Genomic DNA, 24,489 nt, shown 5'->3' with positions numbered 1-24,489 from the left:
GGTTTGCGGGTCTTTTCCGTTAACGTTTAGGGTTTCTTCAGCTTTTTACTTCGGGTTGTAACGTTAATAATACGTACTTACTAACCAGTAGAGTTCTGGTAAACGTGGGTTCATTCAGACGTGGTGCTTGCTTGGTAGAATGCGTCTCTGCCTGTCGGAGATTTTTTTTCTTTTTTAAACCTTCAGCTGTCTCTAACCAGTAACCAGACACTGTGTGTCTGACACGTTTTTGCTGTATTTCATAAAAACATAAAGGTAGTAAGCTAGTGTTATAAATATTACAAATTAATTATTACCGGTTAAAGCCCCGCCCATTTCAAGACAAGCCCGGGGATAGGCCCCACCAACTCCGAGTCAGAATCAGAATCTTTGCCTTATGAGTCAGAACAAAATTGGGTTTTTGGACTGTTGGTGGCGCTAGAGGGCTTTTTTTTTTTAAAATGGCTGTTTTTAGTGATTTTTCCGTTATCGCACCACCACGTGGCCAATCGCCGCGGTATACGTTTTTTAAGTCATGAGCCAAGGATTCCAATGATATAAAGCACTTGAGATTTGGACATAGGGGTTTTAGGGGTTTAGGGGTTATGGGGACAAACACGTTTTGGAATCGGACACAAATTGTCCGATTCCGCTGAAACTTTGGCCCTGAGTAACTGTGACCAGTACTACCATCTGACCAAGTTTGAGCTCTCTAGGCCTTACGGCTTCGCGCTTGAACCCTAATAATAATAAAAATCAGAGCAAATGCAATAGTGTTCCAGCGCGTCGCTCTTGAACCCTAATAACGCACATACCTGAGATAGCCAACAGCCCACGCCAACAACAGCAGAACAATATTGTCCTAGTGCACGTGGCACAAGGCACGTGAGTAGGCACGCATATATAGTTTGTCGGACAAATTACCACGCTGTTAAACACACATACCTGGAGAAAACCATGAATGGGGTCCCACTAGTGTTAATTTCGTCAGACGAGACGAGACGAAATATGTTCGTCAACAACCTTTTTTTTCATGACTAAGACGACACGATGACAAGACTGCACCACTGTCCAAAAACGCTGACTAAGACTAAATTAACATGCATTATTGTTGACGAAAAAAGACGAGACGGAAATGTTTTGTATAAAATAAAAACTAAGATAAAATCTCTCTTCATTTTCGTCTACAATTGTCTCTGCTTTTTCATCAGCTGTTACGCCTTTAAAATATTCAGAACGAGTTCGCGGCTTCGCGCTGTTGCTCAAGTTACAGGTCCGCGAAACGGATCCCGCTTATTACATTACTACCTACCAAATAAATCGATAATTTGACTCAAAATGATGATTTTAAAATGAGTTTATTGGTTTAAAAACGATTGTATTGCTTCCTCTAAAGAAAATAGTGCGCTCCGTCTCTACGGTTAGAATCCTGTGTGTCCATGGCAACGCTCTGTTTTTCATGGCAACGGTGTGTTATAGTTCGCAGTGGTCTGTTATCAAGAAATAAAATAGTGTGTGTGTAGAAAGAATTCGTCCACATGCCGCTCAAATAAATAAATAAATAAATAAATAAAAACTCCTGAGCGCAGGTCCACCCTAGGTCTAGGCTTTTTGTGTTAAATTATATTTCCTGTCGCTGCACAGGCTCTTTTATTGTACATGACAGCTTATGTCTCGATGACCGGTCTTTGCATTACGATTAAAAGCAGTATCAATAAAGTAAAAAATGTGATGTGTGGTCAAGTTCGAGTGTATGCACTGTTTAAACGAGTGTTCTCAACTTCTCACTGATACTTTTGTGATTCGCGGAGTTTTGACAAGTTTTATAGCCTCGATATTGTTTCTTATTCAAATGTGGTGACAGAAAAAACTCAGCACCCCAACCTGAAACCTCTTCCCACGCCCCTGTCACAATCACATTATAATCAAAATGAATAATTAGGCTTAAAAACAAATGTATATGTAAGGGAATCAAGTTTAACAATTACATGTAATATTGCTCCAAATACCATCAATAATGGTGTATGCAATACATATGTGGATTGGATTACATATATATATATATATACTTACAATAGATTCCAGATGTGGTCAAGCTACAATGTTTTGACTAAAACTAGACTAAAATTAAAAGACTTTTAGTCGACTAAAACTTGACTAAGATACCTTGAGTTTTCTTTTGACAAACTAGACTAAAATGACGAGACTTTTAGTCAACTAAAACTAAGACTAACAAAAAAGATATGTGAATGACTAAATATGACTAAAACTAACAAGGACATTTGGCACAAGACTAAGACTAAGACTAAATTAAAAATAGGTGACGAAATTAACACTAGGTCCCACGAGAGGGCGGTGCCAAAAATGACGCATAGCCAGGTAACACGAACCCTGCCTTTATATAAATTACAAGCATCACGTGATCCAATAAGCAATTAATCTCTCTCACTCTGCTACATATGCATACAGTTAGCGTTGGCGGTATGGTTCTGTTCTGGACAAAAATCCACGCGCCCGTCCGTGCGCATGCGTGGTCAGAGCGCGGAGAGCAGCGACTAGAAAAATAGAATAAACCCCCCGTATAACAGAACCACTAATCATGCATAGTATTAGATATGCTCGCTTACGCGTTTTTGGAGAGTAATAAATGAATGAATGGATAATTAAATAATTAAATAATTAGAGAGAGAGAAAAATATGTGGAGATTTATGACGTAAACTAGTACAAGGAACACAGGTTCCGGTGTTACACCGAAATCTGTGACCCATGTCATTTCGGTGTAACACCGGCATGGTGGAGTCGGGGTTGGAGGAGGGAGTTTAGATCGCGGCAGCAGCGAAGCGCTAGAGCGGCTCTATGAATGGGAATTTAAATGGTCGGGTAATATGGATGTCGTAACCGGATTGGTGCGCGTTGTGGACAGCTGATTAACAGCTGATGCAGGCATGACGACGTGGCCTGACAGAACTAACGCGATGCTTGATTTAATTTCGTTAATTTTAGTGAAGTTTAGTTAAGTTCCATTTAAGTGTAAAGTAGCATTAAGAGTGTACATTAGCAAGTAAGTGAACGAAAGTGAAAGTGTACGTACGAGACAAAATTCCTCCTGTTTACTCCTCCCTCAACCTCCGTGCGCATCTTCCGTAAAGTAAAACCAGTTTATTTATTTTTTTTAACATTCTCTTTTATTACTGTATGTTTTTATACAATATTTGTCATCTATATATATATATATACACAGGTACTGTACATTTTTCATATTCAAAACACAAACAAAACCACTGGAGTGGAATTTTCCGAGCTGGAACGGATTAATGGGATTTCAATTAATTTAAACAGGGAAAATTGTTTTGAGATACGAGCAATTTGAGATACAAGCAAGGTCACTGAACGGATTAAACTCGTAGCTCGAGGCATCACTGTATATAGATTTTGCATAAATTTGGTGTAAGAAAGAAGAAGCCTTCAGTCCTAAGAATATCATCCCAACAGTCAAGCACATCGGTGGTCACATGATGCTATGGGGATGCTTCTCTGCCAGTGATACAAGTAACCTTGTTAAGATAGATGGTATCATGAAAAAGAAGAACTATCTCAAGATTCTTGATAAAAAAATGGTGGCGTCAGCACACAAGCTCAACCTGCCAGAGAATTGGACCTACCAGCAGGATAATGACCCGAAGCATACGGCAGGAGTGGTCAAGCAGTGGTTCAGAGACAACAGCATAAATGCACTGGAGTGGCCAAGTCAGAGCCCTGATCCGAACCCAATTGAGAATTTATGGAGAGAGTTGAGGATCCAGTTCAGGGCTATGAAGTCTTCCAATCTACAATGACTGGAGGCTTTTGCGAAGGAAGAGTGGGGAAACATTCCACAGCAGACCTGTAGAAATCTTGTGGAGACCTATAAGAAGCATTTGCAGGCTGTCATTAAGAACAAAAGCTTCAATGATTATTGATACATTGTAATTTAAAGAGTATGAATAATTCTGAACATATTGATTTTGAATATTCATCAATTAAAACACACGAAATGTCATATTTCTTGAAATATCACGTTTTATGTCATATATTAAATATATGAGAGAATTATAAAACTCAATTATCACAGAAGACAACCCAAAAAAAACACTATAAAAATAGTAAGGGTATTTTTTTTCTCAGCAAAAAAAAACCACACAAGACAGCCAGTATAAATTGGGGAGGTAATTAGGCAAAACATAAGGAACAGGTGTGCTGGGGCAGAGAAAGGGTTAAAGGAGCTTTAGGGTTAAATATAAATTAATTTTTTTACTTAATATTTTGAATTGTCATATCTCTGTAAAGCTGCTTTAATACAGTTCATCAAAAAAGCACTAAAAAAAATAAAATTGAATGGAAATACACTAGCCAGGTGTTACAAAAAATGACCAAGTTTAGTTAAACATCAATAAGTGTAATTACATCTACAAAGGCGCAACTTTAGGCAGTTTGTTGATCTGGAAATGTTCTGAAGAAAATACCAATATTTTCACCTATAACCTTAACCTGCTGCTTATGAATCTGGAAAATGTTTTAAGACCATATTCAAAAATCTAAAAAATTACATTCTATTATTAAGGAATGTTTGCTATGCTACAAAATTATTCTTATATGCTATACTGTTTTTTTTTTTACAAACTGGTTTCTTAATTCCGGTTTAGTTTTTGGAGGAAAATTACTACATATTGAAATATTTGTGTGTTTACAGAAGTGACCTTAGGTAGAGACTAATGGACAATGGTGTACTTGAGTTAGACATTCAATGTCAAAGACAAAAATATATATATATATTTTTTTAATATTTTGAAAGCATTTTATTTTTATTTTATACATTTTATTGTGATATAGATTTAATTTAAAATAGATTACTTTTTTAATTCTTGCCATCAGTCTACACACATTAATCAATAACAGTCATAGAAGCAGATGCAGTTGCAGAATTGTGACAGAGCAGTAGACTGACAAACAGTTCCAAAATAAACATTAGGCAAAGGTAGTGTAAAAAAACTGATTTATGTTAAGCTGTGCTTCCCTTGACAGCAAGGGAAGGATTCATAGGGCTCACTCATCCTCCACCCAGGTCCATGTAGCTACTATGCACAGCTGTCATGTCTGTGATTGTACCTGGAGTTGCCACATATGGAGAAGCTCCAAGCAGAAGAGCTGCAGCTGGAGGAGCAGTTACTGCAGCAGCATGTTGAGCACCAGTCTGTTCTCTGCATGATCCTGAGTGATTGAACTGCCTCAAAATTGCTGATGTTGATTCTGGCATAGGATGAGGAGAGCCTAGTGTTGCAGGCTTGCAAGAGACTTAACTATCTACATTTACATTTATGCCAATTTATGCCAATCTCAAGTATCTCACTAAATGAGGAGGTTTGTGGTCTGTGGAGATGTGGTAGCTTAGTGGTTACGGTTTTGTACTACTGGAAGGTTGTGAGTTCAAATGCCAGGTCTATTAATCTGCCACTGGTGGGCCATTGAGCAAGGCCCTTAACCCTCAATTGTATAAGATGAGATAAAATGCAAGTTGCGCTGGAAAAGAGTGTGTTCTCTTGTCAATTGCATTCCTCTGAATATAAAAACAAAGCAGACAGGTAAATTTACTGTGATCAGACACATGTAAGAATCATTACAAAGTACACACTGATTCAATTCACTTCTTATCTGGACTACATACATAAATACAGTACATAACCAAATCCAAAATAACAACAGGTTAATTTCTGATGAGATTACACTACAGACCTATCAGACTTCATTTTAATTTAAGAACAGAAATGTTTATGAATATTATTGAGTCAATAAAACTATTTATTTTCATAAACTCTTAACCCTATTTTACAAGAAAGTAAATCATTTTGTCTGTTTCCTTGAAAACGTCTGATCACCTTTAACCTATGATGAAAACAATTCTTTCTAGATGGGACTAATAATGATGTCCCTATCCAGTGGTTTCTTCCAATGAGAAGAAACTGAATAATTTAATGAGCATTGAAATTATATTAACATGGATCACAGAGTGTGTAAATGGAGCTGTGGATCACATGGATCACAAGAGTGTGTAAATGGAGCTGGGACTGTGGAAAGCCAAAACAGTTATATAGAAATAAAATTCAGTTTTATTTGTAAATAAGCAATGTATACACATTTATACATCAACTTTACCATTATGACTAGTAACAATAACTTTTTCTGATCTGCTCATTCTTTTCAGATAAATCTCTTAACTTTCAAAAAACGTAGGAATATTGGGACCTTTTTTTGTGAATACAATAAAGCAGGCACTTGGACACTTTTGTTTTAATTATTTAATATACTTCTGGTGTATTACAGCCTCTAGACACTTCCAATAGCCTGTAATGAGTGTCTTTATTCTGGATGAATGTATTTTGAACCATTCCTCCTTACAAAACATCTCCAGTTTTGATGGTTGCCGAGCGTGGACAGCCTGCTTTAAATCACCCCACAGATGGTCACTGATATTCAGGTCTGGGGACTGGGATGGCCATTCCAGAACATTGTATTTGTTCTTCAGCATAAATGCCTAAGTAGATTTTGAGCAGTGTTTTGGGTCGGTGTCTTGTTGAAATATCCAGTCCTATTCTCAAGAATCTGCTGATATTGAGTGTAATCCATGTGACCTTCAACTTTAACCAGATTCCCAGTACCGGCACTGGCCACACAGCCCCACAGCAGATGGAACCTCCACCAGATTTTATTCTGGGTAGCAAGTGTTTTTCGTGGAATGTTGTGTTCTTTTGCCACCATACGCCCCTTGTTATGACCAAATAACTCAATCTTTGTTTAATCACTCCACAGCACCTTATTCCAAAATGAAGCTGGCTTGTCCAAATGTGCGTTTGCATACCGCAAGTGACTCCGTTTGTGGCGTGTGTGCAGAAAAGTCTGCAAGTTGATGTTGTAGGTCTTTGGAGGTGGTTTGTGGGCTGTTTTTGACTGTTCTCACCATCCTTCGCATTTGCCTCTCCAATATTTTATGTGGCCTGCCACTTCTGGCCTTAACAAGAACTGTGCCTGTGGTCTTCCATTTCCTTACTTCCTTCCTTACATAGTTCCTCACAGTGGACACTGAAAGCTTATATCTCTGCGATAACTTTTTGTAGCCTTCTCCTAAACCATAATGTTGAACAATCTTTGTTTTCAGGTCATTTGATAGTTGTTTTGAGGCAAATAGTTGTTTTGTCTTCTCTTAAGAGGAGAGTCAAAGAGGACAACAACTTGCAATTGGCCACTTTAAATACCTTTTCTCATGATTGGATGCACCTGTCTATGAAGTTCAAGGCTTAATGAGCTCACCAAACTAATTGTGTGTTCCAATTAATTAGTGCTAAGTAGTTACAGGTATTCAAATCAACAAAATGGCAAAGGTGCCCAAATTTATGCACCTGTCTAATTTCATTTTGATGCATATTGCACATTTTCTGTTAATCCAATAAAAATCATTTCACTACTGAAATATTACTATGTCCTAGAGTTATTTGATAGATCAAAATGACATTGATGATCCAAACACCCAAATATTTGTATATGAAAATCATGGAAATTGTCAGGGGTTCTTAAACTTTTGCATACGACTGTACGTTGCATTTATGGCATTTAGCAGACACTCTTATCCAGAGCAACTTACATTTTTATTTTGCTTTATACAACTGAGCAATTGAGGGTTAAGGGCCTTGCTCAGGGGCCTAGAAGTGGCAGCTTTGTCAACCTGGGATTTAAACTCATGGCCTTCTAATCAGTAGTCATACACACTAGCCTACCACAACCCCATATGCTCCAAAGTGTGTTGCATGCCATCATAGGTTCCTAAAAACATCAGAACATATTCTTCCTCTAACCCTAAACAATGGGTGAGTAACAATTAACAAGTGTCAGTTAATACTCCTAATGTAACTGCTTACTCAGAGTGTGTGCCTCATCTTATGATATTCTCCCTATTTCTCAATGAGGGTGAGCAGCTACTTCTCTGATTGGCTGTCAACCTTGAGCGTTTCTGCTCATTGCAGTCATGTGCTCCAGGAAAGGCCATCTGCACTGCCGATGGGGGCCCCGCTCTATACTATAGGATAGGTGAAGTCCTTTAAAGAAAGGATCAATTTAGTTACCTCAGAAGTGGTGTCCTTTGCCTTGGCCATCCAGTGCAAAGAGGTATGTGGTCAGTTACTAGGATAAAGTAAATGATGAGGAAACGGCTTATGTTGGGGTTCTAAAGAAGTTAGAAACTAAGTGCCAGTAGTAAAAAGCCTGTGGTAGTGTTGAAGGCCATCTCGGTCTTGGCATCTGGTGCAAGGGTTGAGATAAACTCGGCTCCTCCCGGTCATATACAAAGGTAAGGGAGTATGCTGTTGAATTCTGAAACTTGTTTGAGCTTCCTGAAGTTGTAGCTATGGACTTACATTAGGCTATGGCACCATGAGAGTGGAGAGAGGCTGAGGCTGTGGAGTCTCTCAGATAGCATAGAGGACATAGGGCAGGAATCAGTTTCTGTTCCCCATTCTGATAGACAGAGGTTTTTTTAGTTGTTTTCAACAACTATGAGAAGGGAGACAAATCTGCTTCATCCATGATGGGCCAGAGGAATTTGTCCTGTACTTTCTCCAGTGTGTTTCGGGCCCCAAGGTGTCCTCTCAGTTTCGTTCACATCACATTTTACTCAGGAATAGCACCCACATGTTTTGGAATCACAGGAGATGCAGTTTGCAGTTCCCACACCAAAAATTGAGACAGATGGTCAGGACACTCTCTACATTTACATTTCCAGCATTTGGCAGACGCCCTTGTCCAGAGCGATTTACATTATCCAATTGGTTGTCTGAGACCTTAACCATTAGGCCCCACTGACCCTCTCTACTGACCCTTTGTTGTGAATATGAGGAGTTATCTTTCTTGAGCCTCTGGAGGAATTGGCAAGTGGTGTTGAGAGTCCAGAAGAGTTGCTCGGTCATGTGCATGCCAAGAAATTTTGCAATGGTGACCAGTCTATTTGGATCTTTCTGATGTCAATAAGCTGCTCTAGAGTGCACTAGTGCAGGTTAAGTTTTCCTATCAGTTGTTGTGGGACGTCATATATTCATAATCTCCACCTTTTTTTTTTAAGTGTAAGTCAGTGGGAAAGTAAACATAATATGGTGTACACCTGTCAACCCTAAGGGTATTTTCCAATTAATGCACAATCTGAGAGGACAGTGCAATTATCATGAAGGAAAAAATGAACTTCTACATTAAAGTTTTTCTGAGATATTTCTGTTTATATCCTATAAAGGGTTTTACAGGGTGCTGCACTTATATGGCAATTATTTTTGGCAAACAAAATGCAATGAATAGGACTTATGGAACAAGTTGAAAACTACTTCTTTAGCTTTTACAAACTGACATTTATCAATTGGAAAACATTTTACTCTTAAAGTGAAATCGCAGAAGTGTCTTAATGCTACCCAGAACAGAATGTGTTGCCAATTGTAGATTAATAATTTTGTGTTAAATTACTGAGATTAATTCATGCTCTAAATTTTGTACTTCAAGGTCTTAACAAAGTGTGTATTTAGCTGTAATGTCAATCATTAGATATTTCTATGTGTTACAGTTAAATGCTATTCTTTTCCAACAGTCTTTAGATTATGAGCACAAGAGGCGCTTTGTGATTGCCATAGAGGCCATAAATTCGTTTGTGGACACGCGATTCCTAAGCATCAATGAATTTCGGGACAGGACAATGCTCAAAATTTTGGTGATGGATGTTGATGAGCCACCTGTCTTTTCTGCACCTTTCTATGAATGGAAAGTTCTAGAGAATGCATTGGTTGGTACATTGGTTGGCACAATATATGCCAGAGATGCAGATGCTGCTAATAACCCTATCAGGTAAACCAAACATTATTTATTTTTTATTGCACATGATTGGGGTCTTTGTTAATGGATATATTTGTGTATTAGTTTATGCATTAATAATTAACTTCAGTTTTTTACATATTAAAAGTTAAATTGATTAATTATAGTGCCCCATTCAGGTGGTAGAAGTGCAATATCATTTGGGATTGAATGTGAGACCTGACTTCCAAGTATGTTATAATCACGTTATAACATTCATCATTTACCTTTTAAAGTACAATACAATTTATAATCCATATTGTTTAGAAATCTCTCCATACTTTTGAAAAATATTGTGTCAGACTTTGCTGAATAATACGACACCACATTGCTGATGATATGGCAAAATTCTAGGACAAGTTCTCAAACGTGCTAAGTAAGGTTTATTTGACTGTAGTATGGCATAACCTAAACAGTGCACCTGACATCGGAATTAAGTCCTGTGTATGCCCTTCAGGTTTGGCTTGAATACACACAAGCATTCATGAGCTACAGCTCTTTTGAATAAATTATGTTCCATCTGATGGAATGGCCAAATTGTTTACATTGTCAACATAATTTTAATAATTATTGAGTTTCATGTTGGTTGGTTGGATGATGACCCCCATGTTTTTGAAGTAACTAACTCAATAGTAAAAATCCACTCACTGATTAGCACAATGCAGTACATTATCTTATCAGACTTATCTTAGCTTCACAGGACAGAATAAGAAACAATATTTTAAATCTAACACTATCTCTATTAAACCCTTATATTTAAGAAAGATGTTTTTTACATGACCCTAGACGGAGCACATCATGTCTCAAACTGCAGAAATGTTTGGGTCACAATGTATGCCATCAGGAAAAACAAAGATCTTATCGAGGAAAACATTCTAATGTTTTTCTAGGGTGCTTTCTCTGAAAAACACTGTTATTTTTCCTGTCAGCTTTTCCATATCCAATAACTTTGAGTTGGAGAATGCCTTCAGGATTGACACCAACAATGGAACTGTGTTTCTGGTCACGCCTTTAGATCGAGAGACTGTAGCATGGCAAAATATTACTGTTATTGCTAAAGAAACAAGTGAGTGAGTGGTTTGAAAAATCAATATGTTCTTTTCTCCTATTTATTCTTCTGATTTTCTCATTTTCTTATTTTGCTCAAGTTCCACTTATTTAGGACAAGTCACGACATTGTACAATAAGCTATATTATGCAAATTTTCTTTCTTTCTTTCTTTCTTTCTTTCTTTCTTTCTTTCTTTCTTTCTTTCTTTCTTTCTTTCTTTTCAGATAAAAATCAGCTATCCTCAGTTTCTGTGGTCATTCAAGTCCTAGATGTCAATGACAACATACCCACTTTGTCTAGGGACTACAAGCCTTATGTGTGTGAGGGAGCACAGGCAGGAGAAGTATGTTAGCATACACACATATACACAAACAAAAAATATTTTTCTCTAAATTTCAATCTCCCTTTGTCAGCAATGTAATAATGCTTTGGCTAGACCTCCAATATCTGCAGTATTCTCAAGCATTTAATTTATTCCCTATGAGTATTCTTTTACTGTTGCCCTTTTAGAACCACCTTTGTTCTTTCTATTTGACCATTGTTGTCCCACTTGTAACCCATTCCTCTACCTCTGTGTTATTCAAACTGATTATAATAAGCATTTCCCTATATATTGTTTACCAAATTTAGCATTCCAAAATTCTATTTTGATATCATGCCATGTTATTCTTGCCAGCTTGGCACAAACTGTATACACCAGAACAGCACTTCTAAAGTATTGTTTCATAAGAATAATATTTGATTTATATTATTTATCAGCAGAAAAAAGTGCTCTAAAATGGCACAATTGAAATAAAAAATGTTTGTTAAAAGTCTCTTGCTAATATTTTTTAATAAAGGTCATCCAGGTTATAAGTGCTGTGGATGCAGATGATCCAGCAGAAGGTCATCATTTTTATTTTTCCATGGTGGCAGATAAAATCATTAACCCAAACTTCACCATCAGGGACAACCAAGGTGCAGTACACCATACAATAACAAAACACAGCTCATGTTTTTTGTGGAGAAATATCTAACATGAATATTGTTTTGTTATTAAAATATATTTAGAATTGTATTTGTGTCAAGTCAAAATAGATTTCGAAAAGTTAGATTTCTGTTGTTTTTTAAAATGAATCTCCCTTTTTTAACAGACAACACAGCAGGCATTTTGACCCGTCGTAGCACATTTACACATCATGATCATATACTTTATCAGCTCCATGTGGTCATAACAGACAGTGGCTCTCCTGCTCTATCCAGCACTGCCACTTTCACCATCAGTGTTTGTGTATGCCAGTTTAGAGGGCACTGCCAATCTAGTGGAACGAAAGCACTGGCCATTTCTATGGGTTTCAACATGCAGGCCCTTCTAGGCCTCTCAGTATTCTTCATCATAGTAATAGGTATGATATATTAACTGCAATATAAAATAAATATGACTACAAACAAAATGTATATGTGACTTTATTACCTGCCAGATTAAAAGAACAGAATTAGACACAAAAAAACAAATAAATAAATCACAGAATGCTCTTTTGACAGAGAGCCTGTTACAGTAAGATATAAATCAGCTCTGCTTCACATCAAGCAGGCAAGTATGATCTGTGTCTGACAAGCTATTTAAGGATTAACAAGGATTTAATAGAGATATTAAGATGGATAATAAGAAGATTTATTATATAATAATAATAATAAAAATAATAATTATTATTATTATAATTATTAATTATAATTATTAATAATAATAATAATAATAATAATAATAATAATAATAATAATAATAATAATAATGACATATGTATGGTGCCCTCCTATGTAATTTTTTTTTTTTTATACATTGTCAGAAAATCATTTAAAATAGTAAGTACCTGGGAGAAGCAAATATAATACACTGTACTCTAAGACCTGATGGACCTTATTCATGTACGTTTTACATTGAAAAGAGAGAGAGAGAGAGAGGGAGAGAGAGAGAGAGAGAGAGAGAGAGAGAGAGAGAGAGAGAGAGAGAGAGAGAGAACATTGTAATTGACATAATTATCATTTGAAATCTCTGCAGGTCAATGTTTTGGACATGCATATCTCCACTGTTTAAACTATGAAACTATGAATTGAGAGTTTCTCTCATGATCACTAGTTTGGACAGCAGTAAACTACAAAATTGCAAGGTTACAATGTAGCAATTTAGTAATTAATATTCTCTATTAATCAGGTATCAGAATAATAAATAATAAATAAATAATAAATAAATTTATTTATACAAAAAAAATACAATATTATATTACCAATTCAACAATTAGTAATAGGTTTCCCTGTGTTTTGCTTTATAATACTGTTCCTGATTATCATTTACCCTTTAACTACTTAAAAACTTCACAGTATCACTTTAGCCAATCAGTAATGAGTTTCCTTGCATAGCTCTATGTATAGTCATTTTTCTATAAATATAGTTAATGATGCTAGAATATGTACACTTGTAAGGCAAGACATATGTTGCTATGAAAAAATTTAATTATAATATACAAATAAATGGCGTTAGCATTCATTGCTAAGAAGTAAACAGCACAAGACATAATGTCTCTTTCTCTTACTTACAGTGCTTGCGTTACTAATCGTAGCTGTGTGGAGACACCGGACAGTACAACAGCAGAAACCTGTCATGGAGGAGCTTGACACAGAGGGGTACTCAAGGAAAATCATACATTATGAAGAGAGTGAAGGTATTCCAGATGTACATAACCAGATTCCACTAAGAACACATACACCCTGCCGCAAGAACACATTTTGTAGAGAGGAACTGGTACCAAGTGTACATCTGTCTCTATGTCACTCTCACCTTATTGATCCAGAAGATGAAGTCTTCCGCCTGTTTATGATAGATCGGCTGGCTGAGGCTGACCAAGATACCTGCGTCCCTCCCTATGACTGCTTGCACTATTATGTCTTTGAGGGTACTGGATCACTTGCAGGCTCCCTTAGTTCATTGGAATCCTCAAACTTTGACCCTTATTTATATCAACCATTTTTAAGACTGTCTCGCTGGCAAGGTGCTAGTGATTATGATACATCATTCTGAACTGAATGGTGTTGGATTTACTTAAAATATACAGGCAACATTTTTGCATCAGACTTTTTAAGTAAATTCAACTTGAGGCAATATTATGTCAAATTAACAAGAAAAGCTTTATGTGTTTTCTTAAGTATGCATGTTCGCTCAACATTCTTAATTCAAAAAATATCTAACATCCACTGGATTTTCTGGGTAACTTCAAGTTGTGTCAACTTAATATTTAAGATCTTTATATATCTATATATAAAAAAATATAATTCATTGTAATGAATCAACATACAGGGGGCGCGGTGGCTTAGTGGTTAGCATGTTCGCCTCACACCTCCAGGGTTGGGGTTCGGTGGGCTCCACCTTGTGTGTGTGGAGTTTGCATGTTCTCCCCGTGCGTCGGGGGTTTCCTCCGGGTACTCCGGTTTCCTCCCCCGGTCCAAAGACATGCATGGTAGGTTGATTGGCATCTCTGGAAAATTGTCCATAGTCCATAGATTGCGTGAGTGAATGAGTGTGTGTGTGCCCTGCAATGGGTTGGCACTCCGTCCAGGGTGTATCCTGCCTTGATGCCCGATGACGCCTGAGATAGGCACAGGCTCCCCGTGACCCGAGGTAGTTCGGATAAGCGGTAGAAGATGAATGAATGAATCAATCAATCAATCAACATACAATTTTAATTTATATTAGATCCAGATCTATTGAATAAACATGTTCTGCCTACTGGTCTGCACTATACCAGAACATTTAGTGTCTTAAAATAAACATAATATACAGTACAAGCACATAATAAAGCATTTATTTTTGTGCAGAATAAATTAAGGAACAACTAGAAACAATATGTCACTTCATTTACAGTTTTTCAAACATTAAAAAAAAATTAAGCATTTTGTCATTTGTTTTGTTTTTGTAAAAGATTTCTAGACTTCTCTGTAAAATAAAAAAGCCTGAAAACTAGAAATCATGAATATAATACTGCTGAAAGGTATGTGACAAAGTTGACAAAAGGAAGTTCACAAGAATTTTGAAACTCTTCATGAAAAATGTCTCCAACATTTAGTTTTGGAACATGCAACAAATTTCCTAATTTCCTTTTCACAAAAGAGAGTGGAGACTAACAATGTAGTTGAGTATGACTGTATATTTGTTCAAAAGTAATAGTCATACAGGTAACAATGAAATATTTATTTCAATGAAGAATCCTGTCTTCAGAGAATGAATCATTGGAGAAAGTTTGCTACTGTATTGCTCAAGTAAAATCTTTTGAAAATCATCAAATGTATAACTGAGGGTGAATAAAATGAATTGCAACACCTACCAACCCTCTCAGCACCTCTATCCCAGTCTCTACAGGACCATCCATTGAGCCAACTTTCACGATAATTCAATTAATTCATTTCAGTTACATTTTATTTGTATTGTGCTTTTAACAATATACATTGTCTCAAAGCAGGTATACAGAATGTTTGTAATCTTTTTAAATTCATCACTATTTATCCTTAATAAGCAAGCATGTAATGACTGCAACAGGGAAAACTCCCTTAGAGGGTATGAGAAAAAAATCTTGAGAGGAACCAGGCTCAAAAGGGAGCCCATTCTGACTTGGGTGGTAAGTGTTGGGATGAGCGAGTACAGCATTATCTGTATCTGTATCTGTATCTGTTAACCATATGAATTATCTGTATCTGTATCTGTACTCGGAGTGGGTGGGGCCTAGCCCGGAACTAGGCGGGGCTTGTCTTGAAATGGGCGGGGCTTTAATACGTATGTTATTTTAAGCATGCAATTGATATGGGTTGATCAGAAATTGTTATATTTATTGCTGATTAGAAAAATATTTACAGGACAGCATCAGGATTGAGCTTCAGATCAATGGTTTCACGGTGATGGTGATCACGATAGCAAACGAACTATATTACAGAACAAGTTTTGCAACAATGAAAACAAAACAATGCAGTGCAATTATGAAGTAAAATGTAATGAACAACAACTTTCTTTTTTAACTTTTAATTTTCTTTATGATCAGTGTGATTTTTTTTTACTTTTTTGGTTCTTTTTTATTTTTTCATTTCCACACCAGGTGTATGTGTGAGTGTGTGTGTGTAGCTTAATAATTAATTTGTAATATTTATAACACTAGCTTACTACCTTTATGTTTTTATGAAATACAGCAAAAACGTGTCAGACACTCAGTGTCTGGTTACTGGTTATAGACAGCTGAAGGTATAAAAAAGAAAAAAAAATCTCCGACAGGCAGAGACGCAATGCGAGTCGCATTCTACCAAGCAAGCACCACGTCTGAACGAACCCACATTTACCAGAACTCTACTGGTTAGTAAATACATATTATTAACGTTACAACCCGAAGTAAAAAGCTGAAAAAACCCTAAACGTTAACGGAAAAGACCCACAAACCCGAGTGACTGAGGAAGAGACAGAGAGCTGTTCTGTGTGTGACTGTGAGTGAGTAGAGTGAGACACAGCAACACAATACATCTGTATGTGTGTAGGGGAGGGGCGCTGTGACTAGCCTATCACAGAACGCTGACACAATCAGCTACCCAATGATTTTCATTCAATCCGAGCACAGATATTGACTCGTATTACTCGTATAATACTCGTACTCGGCAGAAGTGCTTTATCAGTACCGGATACTCGGCTGAAACGAGTATCCGGTACTGATAAAGCACTTCTGCCGAGCTCATCTCTAGTAAAAAGATCAGATAACATAAATTTTTTGGTCAAAAAAATACTCAAAATGCTATCCCGGGGGATCAACGAATTTTAGGCCGAAGGTTCCCCAAATCCAATTCTCACCAAATTCACTATACGTCTAAGGAGACCCAATATTAACTTGGAATGGAGATTAGTTTCATCCTATTATGCATAGATTCTGCGATATAGCATTTCAAAATCATTGCAGACACTGTATTAGATATGAAAAAGCATTTCAGCTAAAATCTCAGCTCTAGAGCATTATAGGTACATAATAATTATACCAAAATGCTAGTTTTAACCCCCCTTTTCACATAGTGAAAATGTAAAAAGATCAGCCAACGTAAATTTTGGTCAAAAAAATACTCAAAATGCTAACCCTGCGGTCAACGAATTTTAGGCCGAAAAGTTTCCCCAAATCCGATTCTCACCAAATTCACTATACGTGTAAGGAAACCCAATATTAACTTGGGATGGAGATTAGTTTCATCCTATTATGCATAGATTCTGCGATATACTATTTCAAAATCATTGCCGATACTGTATTAGATATGAAAAAGCATTTCAGCTAAAATCATTGCCAATATTGTATTAGATATGAAAAAGCATTTCAGCTAAAATCTCAGCTCTAGAGCATTATAGGTACATAATAATTATACCAAAATACTAGTTTTAACCCCCTTTTCACATAGTGAAAATGTAAAAGATATCAGACGTCGGAAATTTTTTGGTCAAAAAAAAATACTCAAAATGCTAACCCGGAGGGTCAATGAATTTTAGGCCGAAGTTTCCCCAAATCCAATTCTCACCAAATTCACTATACGTCTAAGGAGACCAAATATTAACTTGGGATGGAGATTAGTTTCATCCTATTATACATAGATTCTGCGATATAACATTTCAAAATCATTGCCGATACTGTATTAGAATATAAACCCTTTCTTCCGAGATTTCTGACATAAATACACGTTGTCCTATCATGTTTCATCGAAACAAGGTGAAACAGCCCTTTTCAAGCTTGTCAGATGTGTGCTTATATAAGGTTGCACGAAAAACCACTAATGGAAGGCGCTAGAGCACTGAGACTGCGGCAATCGCATTTTCAGCTCCTGAGAAGAACTTTTGTGCATGCACGCAGGGATTCACTCAAAACACATGCTGATACCTAAGATTGCATGAAAATGATCATACCACACACAAATCATCAGATTTTCGAGTTTAAATCATATTTTTATCAACATATCGGCATTTAATATGAATTATTATAATTTATATTATTTCTCTTAAAATAATGTAAAAACGTTTTTTTCCGAGATTTCTAACATAAACAAACTGTGTCCTATCATGTTGTTGTGTTCTTATTACATTGCTAATTAATAGATGTACACTAGATGGGGCTAGTGTGTGATAGCTAGGAAGGTAGCAGATGGGAAAAGAAGTGGAGTTGCACATGTGGCTAATGTTCAGTAAAAGAAACCTGTTTTGGTACTCGGTGTATTGCCTCCTTATTTCACGTGAATACACAACAAATTGGCGACGAGGATGGCGGTTCATCTTCCTCCTACATACTTACAGTGTCCTGGTGAGCCTGCAGTTCCGTTTGGTATATGGACGCAAATGTTTGAGAACTACTTGTTGGCGATTCATGCCGAGGGGGATGACTGGCCTGATACTCGTAAGCGTGCTACACTACTTCACTGCCTGGGCACGGAAGCACAGAGAATTTTCTACACTCTTCCTAATACTGGTACGACCTATGTTTCTGCTCTTACTGCTCTCAGAACGCATTTTGTACCAAAAGTACATGCCATTGCTGAGCGACATAAATTTCGTCAAAGGGAGCAAAGACACGACGAAAATATACTTCAGTATGTTGCCGCGCTTCATGATATGGTGTCATTATGTGCATTTGGTGACAAAGAGGACGAAATGCTGAGAGATCAAATCGTGGAGAAAGTACACAGCAGTCGTATTCGTGAACGCTTACTACTTGAAGCGGATTTGACGTTAGACAGGGCAGTACAAGTGGCTGTTCAAGTGGAAAATGCCATGGCTAATGCAAGTGAATTTACAAAACCTGCCGACTTACCAGTTCAACGGCTATATGTTAGAAAAAAGAAACGACCATGAGTAGAACCACACAAGGTAAAACCCAGAGCCATTCTGCACGCAAATGTTATCGCTGTGATTCCAGTTGCCATTTAGCAAATTCCAAGCAGTGCCCTGCTTTGAATAAGACGTGTAAATCATGTGGTAAAATGGGACATTTTGCAAAAGTTGTGTGTGACATTGAAATGGGTACATATTCTGGTACTACGATGCAAGAACTGATAGTTGATACTGGATCATCCGTATCTTTGCTTCCAGAGCATATATATAAGCAATACTTTTCTGAACTACCCTTGAAACAATCAGATGTGCGTCTTGTCACATATTCAAAAGATGACCTTCCAGTGCTGGGATGTATTAAGACGTCTGCACGACATGGTGAACATTCAGTACCTGCCACATTCTATATTGTGAAAAGTGGAAACGCACTTATGGGTATGGACTTAATATATTCCTTAAATTTGTGCATATCAGGAAATAAAGTACTCACCTCCAAACAGCGAGTGCAACACGTGTCTCATACCGCCACGCCATCCATTGGCTGTGCAAAGAACTTTGTACACAAAGTAAAGATGCATGAAAATTTTATTCCTGTGCAGCAGAAGCTACGCAGGCTACCTTTTGCTGTACGGGATGCTGTGTCTACGGAGCTGAACCGCCTACTAGCAGCAGATATTATTGAAAGAGTGGATGCTTCACCTTGGGTTTCGCCCATCGTTGTTACTCAGAAAAAACCTGGAGACATCAGGATGTGTGTGGATCTCAGGGAACCCAACAAAGCAATCGTTGTGGACAGCTACCCCATTCCACACATTGAAGAACTCTTTTCACAGTTGAGAGGTGCTGTTATGTTTTCTACAATCGATCTGGCAAATGCTTACCATCAGGTACCACTACATGAGGACAGTAGGGACCTCACTGCCTTTATAACACATGATGGTTTGTTTCGTTTCAAGAGAGTTTGCTACGGATTAGCATCAGCTCCAGCGGCGTTTCAAAAATTGATGTCTACTATTCTCAGGGGTGTTACAGGTGTTCAGTGTTATCTGGATGACATAATTGTGTTTGGTGACTCTGTTACTAGCCATGATGCTCACCTAAAAATAGTGCTGCACAAACTACAAGAAGCAGGTCTGCATTTAAATGAGAAGAAATGTACGTTTCGCCAGCAGAAGCTCACATTTCTGGGACATACTATCTCCAAAGAAGGACTGATGCCAGATCACAGTCACTTGGAAGCAATACGTAATGCTCCACCACCTTCGGATGCGTCCACACTCAGATCATTTCTAGGTCTCTCCGCTTGGTATGCTAAATTCATTCCAAACTACGCAGCAGTTGTTGAGCCTATGAGAGATGCTCTTAGAGGAAATTTTAATTTTGCATGGACTAATAAAGCACACAAAAGTTTCCAGGAAGTAAAAGAACTGATTGCACAGAGCCCTGCATTGGCTTTATTTGATCCTGCTTTGCCCACGATTGTTACTACGGATGCCTCAGATTACGGCATAGGTGGCATCCTGACTCAGCTTCATCCAGATAAGTCAGAAAGGACAGTGGCTTTTGCTTCCAGAACCTTGACATCTGCGGAAAGGAAATATTCTGTGGTTGAAAAAGAAGCTCTTGCTTGTGTGTGGGTCATTGAGCGTTGGAGAACATACCTGTGGGGCAAACATTTCAACTTAAGATCTGACCACCAAGCCCTAACTACCCTTTTAACTACTAAAGGTATGGGACGAGCTGGACTGAGAGTAGCGCGTTGGTCTGCCAGATTGCTCTGCTTCAACTATACTATGCAGTACAAACGGGGGGTTGACAACCAGGCAGCAGATTGTCTTTCACGTCTTCCATTGCCAAACGACATTGATTCTGACGTTGATTCTGAACCTGAAACCGTTGCTACTATCACTACACTTCTGTCAGCTGTTCCTGTGGCTGAGTTTGCAGCTGAAAGTGCCGCATGTCCTGAGCTTGCCAAACTTCGTCATTACATTGAGCATGGTTGGCCCGCTACATCCAAAGCCCTGCAACCTGACATGTTCAGTTACTTTCCAATACGAGATGAACTGTCTATTTTGGACTCGTATGTGCTAAGAGGACCACACAGACTGATTTTGCCACGTAATCTACGTTCACGTTTGGTCACCCTTGCTCATGATGGCCATCAAGGCATTGTGAGAACCAAGCAAAGGCTTAGGGAGTTATACTGGTGGCCTAAGATGGATTGTACAGTCCACAATTGCAACCTGTGTCACATGCCAACTTAATGATAAAACTGCTAAAACTACACATGCACCACTTACCCCAGTCGACTATCCAGTAATTCCGTGGCAGAAACTGGGTATTGACGTGGTGGGTCCGTTTGACATTGGCCCTGCTAGTTGTAGATATGCCATCACATTGCTTGACTACCATTCAAAATGGCCAGAGGTTGCTTTTGCACCTCATGTGACTACATCTGCCATTAATTGTTTTCTGAGGTCAGTGTTCAGCCAAAAAGGTAATCCTCTGGAGATTGTTACCGATAATGGATCTCAGTTCCTGTCAACAGAGTTCAAACTGTTTCTACAAGAAAGAGATATAAAGCACATCCGTACTTCTATATATCACCCGGAAGGTAATGGAGCTGTGGAGCGTTGGAACAAGGTACTGAAGGAGACGATTCTGACTGCAGAAAGAGAGAGAGCTCAGTGGACATTGTTCGTTGCGGATTTTCTACAAACGTATCGAGCTACACCTCACGCTACTACAGGAATTTCTCCTTTTGAGCTGATGTTCGGAAGGAAAATGAGAACAAAATTGACAATTCTTCCAAAGTGCAATGTGAATGCTGCTATGGACAAGTTGAAAACAAAAGTGATGCAAAACCAGTGGAAAATGAAAGCATACGTGGATACAAAGCGCAAAGCAAAGACTCCGGGACTCAAGGAAGGTGATTTTGTACGGGTGAGGAAACCTGTGCATGTAAGAAAAGGGTAATCAAAATTTAGCAACCCCATGCAGGTTGTTAGACGGAAGGGGACACATAGTTTTGAGCTAAGTGATGGACGAACTTGGGACATATCTCATCTGGCACCACTGAACACAGACTTCGCTCAGGTTCCTGAACACTCTGAACAATTCACTACTGCACCACTTGGAAGTAGTAACAACCAGTTGGAGGGGCATTGTAGAAGGAAACCAGCATGGTTGAAGGACTATGTAACATAAACTGCCATAGTAGAAAAGAAGAAAGTGATGGTGAAAAGGAATAGTACCGAAGTTTAATTTAGACGAGTTGTTGTTTAAACTGAAAGGAGGTTCACGGAACTATTCATGCTAAATGTGGTTGTCAATAGACATTTGGAAGAAATTGTTCTGTTTTCTTTAATCTGAAAAAATTTACTGTTAAACAATGTTTACTGTAATTGCTGAGGAAAACAAATTAAGTAAGGTGGAGATGTTGTGTTCTTATTACATTGCTAATTAATAGATGTACACTAGATGGGGCTAGTGTGTGATAGCTAGGAAGGTAGCAGATGGGAAAAGAAGTGGAGTTGCACATGTGGCTAATGTTCAGTAAAAGAAACCTGTTTTGGTACTCGGTGTATTGCCTCCTTATTTCACGTGAATACACAACACATGTTTCATCGAAACAAGGTGAAACAGCCATTTTCAAGCTTGTCAGATGTGTGCTTATATGAGGTTGCACTAAAAAACCACTAAAGGAAGGCGCTAGAGCACTGAGACTGCGGCAATCGCATTTTCAGCTCCTGAGAAGAACTTTTGTATTCACTCAAGTATTCAGTCAAAACACATGCTGATACCTAAGATTGCATGAAAATGATCATACCACACACAAATCATCAGATTTTCGAGTTTAAATCATATTTTTATCAACATATCGGCATTTAATATGAATTATTATAATTTATTTTATTTACCTTAAAATAATGTAAAAACGTTTTTTTCCGTGATTTCTGACATAAATACACGGTGTCCTATCACGTTTCATAGAAACAAGGTGAAACAGCCCTTTTCAAGCTTGTCAGATGTGTGCTTATATGAGGTTGCACAAAAAAACCACTAAAGGAAGGCGCTAGAGCGCTGAGACCGCATTTTCAGGTCCTGACAAGAACTTTTGTACATGCAGGCAGGGATTCACTCACAACACATGCTGATACCTAAGATTGCATGAAAATGATCATACCACACACAAATCATCAGATTTTCGAGTTTAAATCATATTTTTATCAACATATAGGCATTTAATATGAATTATTATATTTTATATTATTTCCTTAAAATAATGTAAAAACGTTTTTTTCCGAGATTTCTGACCTAAACAAACTGTGTCCTATCATGTTTCATCGAAACACGGTGAAACAGCCCTTTTCAAGCTTGTCAGATGTGTGCTTATTTGAGGTTGCACAAAAAACCACTAAAGGAAGGCGCTAGAGCGCTGAGACTGCGGCAATCGCATTTTCAGCTCTCGAGAAGCACTTTTGTTCATGCACGCAGGGATTCACTCAAAACACATGCTGATACCTAAGATTGCATAAAAATGCTTATACCACACACAAATCATCAGATTTTCGAGTTTAAATCATATTTTTATCAACATATTGGCATTTTGCATTACTGCTAAAATCTCAGCTCTAGAGCATGATAGTTACATAAAATAATGTAAAAACCCTTTTTTCCGAGATTTCTGACATAAACACACTGTGTCCTAACATATTTCATCGAAACAAGGTGAAACAGCCCTTTTCAAGCTTGTCAGATGTGTGCTTATATAAGGTTGAACGAAAAACCACTAAAGGAAGGAGCTAGAGCGCTGAGACTGCGGCAATCGCATTTTCAGCCTCCGAGAAGCACTTTTGCACATGCACGCAGGGATTCACTCAAAATACCTAAGATTGCATGAAAATGATCATACCACACACAATTCATCAGATTTTCGACTTGAAATCATATTTTTATCAACATATTGGCATTTAATATGAATTATTATATTTGATATTATTTACCTTAAAATAATGTAAAAACCCTTTTTTCCGAGATTTCTGACATAAACACACTGTGTCCTAATATATTTCATCGAAACAAGGTGAAACAGCCCTTTTCAAGCTTGTCAGATGTGTGCTTATATAAGGTTGCACGAAAAACCACTAAAGGAAGGCGCTAGAGCGCTGAGACTGCGGCAATCGCATTTTCAGCTCTCGAGAAGCACTTTTGTACATGCACGCAGGGATTCACTCAAAACACATGCTGATACCTAAGATTGCATGAAAATGATCATACCACACACAAATCAGAAGATTTTTGACTTTAAATCATATTTTTAACAACATATAGGCATTTAATATGAATTATTATAATATTTTATTTATCTTAAAATAATGTAAAAACTTTTTTTCCGTGATTTCTGACATAAATACACGGTGTCCTATCATGTTTCATCGAAACAAGGTGAAACAGCCCTTTTTTCAAGCTTGTCAGATGTGTGCTTATATGAGGTTGCACAAAATAACCACTAAAGGAAGGCGCTAGAGCGCTGAGACTGCGGCAATCGCATTTTCAGCTCTCGAGAAGCACTTTTGTACATGCACGCAGGGATTCACTCAAAACACATGCTGATACCTAAGATTGCATGAAAATGATCATACCACACACAATTCATCAGATTTTCGAGTTCAAATCATAT

The 24,489-nt window shown here is 37.7% G+C and overlaps 1 protein-coding gene across 4 annotated transcripts in view; it reads left to right on the top strand.

The window, feature by feature from the left end:
• The window catches only part of cdh19 (cadherin 19, type 2), a 45,853-nt gene extending 30,454 nt beyond the window's left edge, over nt 1–15,399 (top strand). For 2 of the 4 annotated variants that reach the window (XM_060861536.1, XM_060861537.1), the window contains 6 exons: nt 9,633–9,886; nt 10,822–10,958; nt 11,167–11,285; nt 11,782–11,899; nt 12,076–12,327; nt 13,519–15,398. In XM_060861536.1, coding sequence (XP_060717519.1) covers nt 9,633–9,886; nt 10,822–10,958; nt 11,167–11,285; nt 11,782–11,899; nt 12,076–12,327; nt 13,519–13,997 — 1,359 coding nt within the window. In that variant the 3' untranslated portion in view covers nt 13,998–15,398. Of the gene's footprint in view, nt 1–9,632; nt 9,887–10,821; nt 10,959–11,166; nt 11,286–11,781; nt 11,900–12,075; nt 12,328–12,466; nt 12,516–13,518 lie in introns of all 4 variants that reach the window. The other 2 variants (XM_060861539.1, XM_060861540.1) reach the window with 2 other exon arrangements.
• Nucleotides 15,400–24,489: the final 9,090 nt, after the last annotated feature.

Source organism: Tachysurus vachellii, chromosome 25 (genome assembly GCF_030014155.1).
Source record: "Tachysurus vachellii isolate PV-2020 chromosome 25, HZAU_Pvac_v1, whole genome shotgun sequence".
NCBI classification, from domain to species: Eukaryota; Metazoa; Chordata; class Actinopteri; order Siluriformes; family Bagridae; genus Tachysurus; species Tachysurus vachellii.
This window is presented reverse-complemented; position numbering and strand designations above follow the sequence as displayed.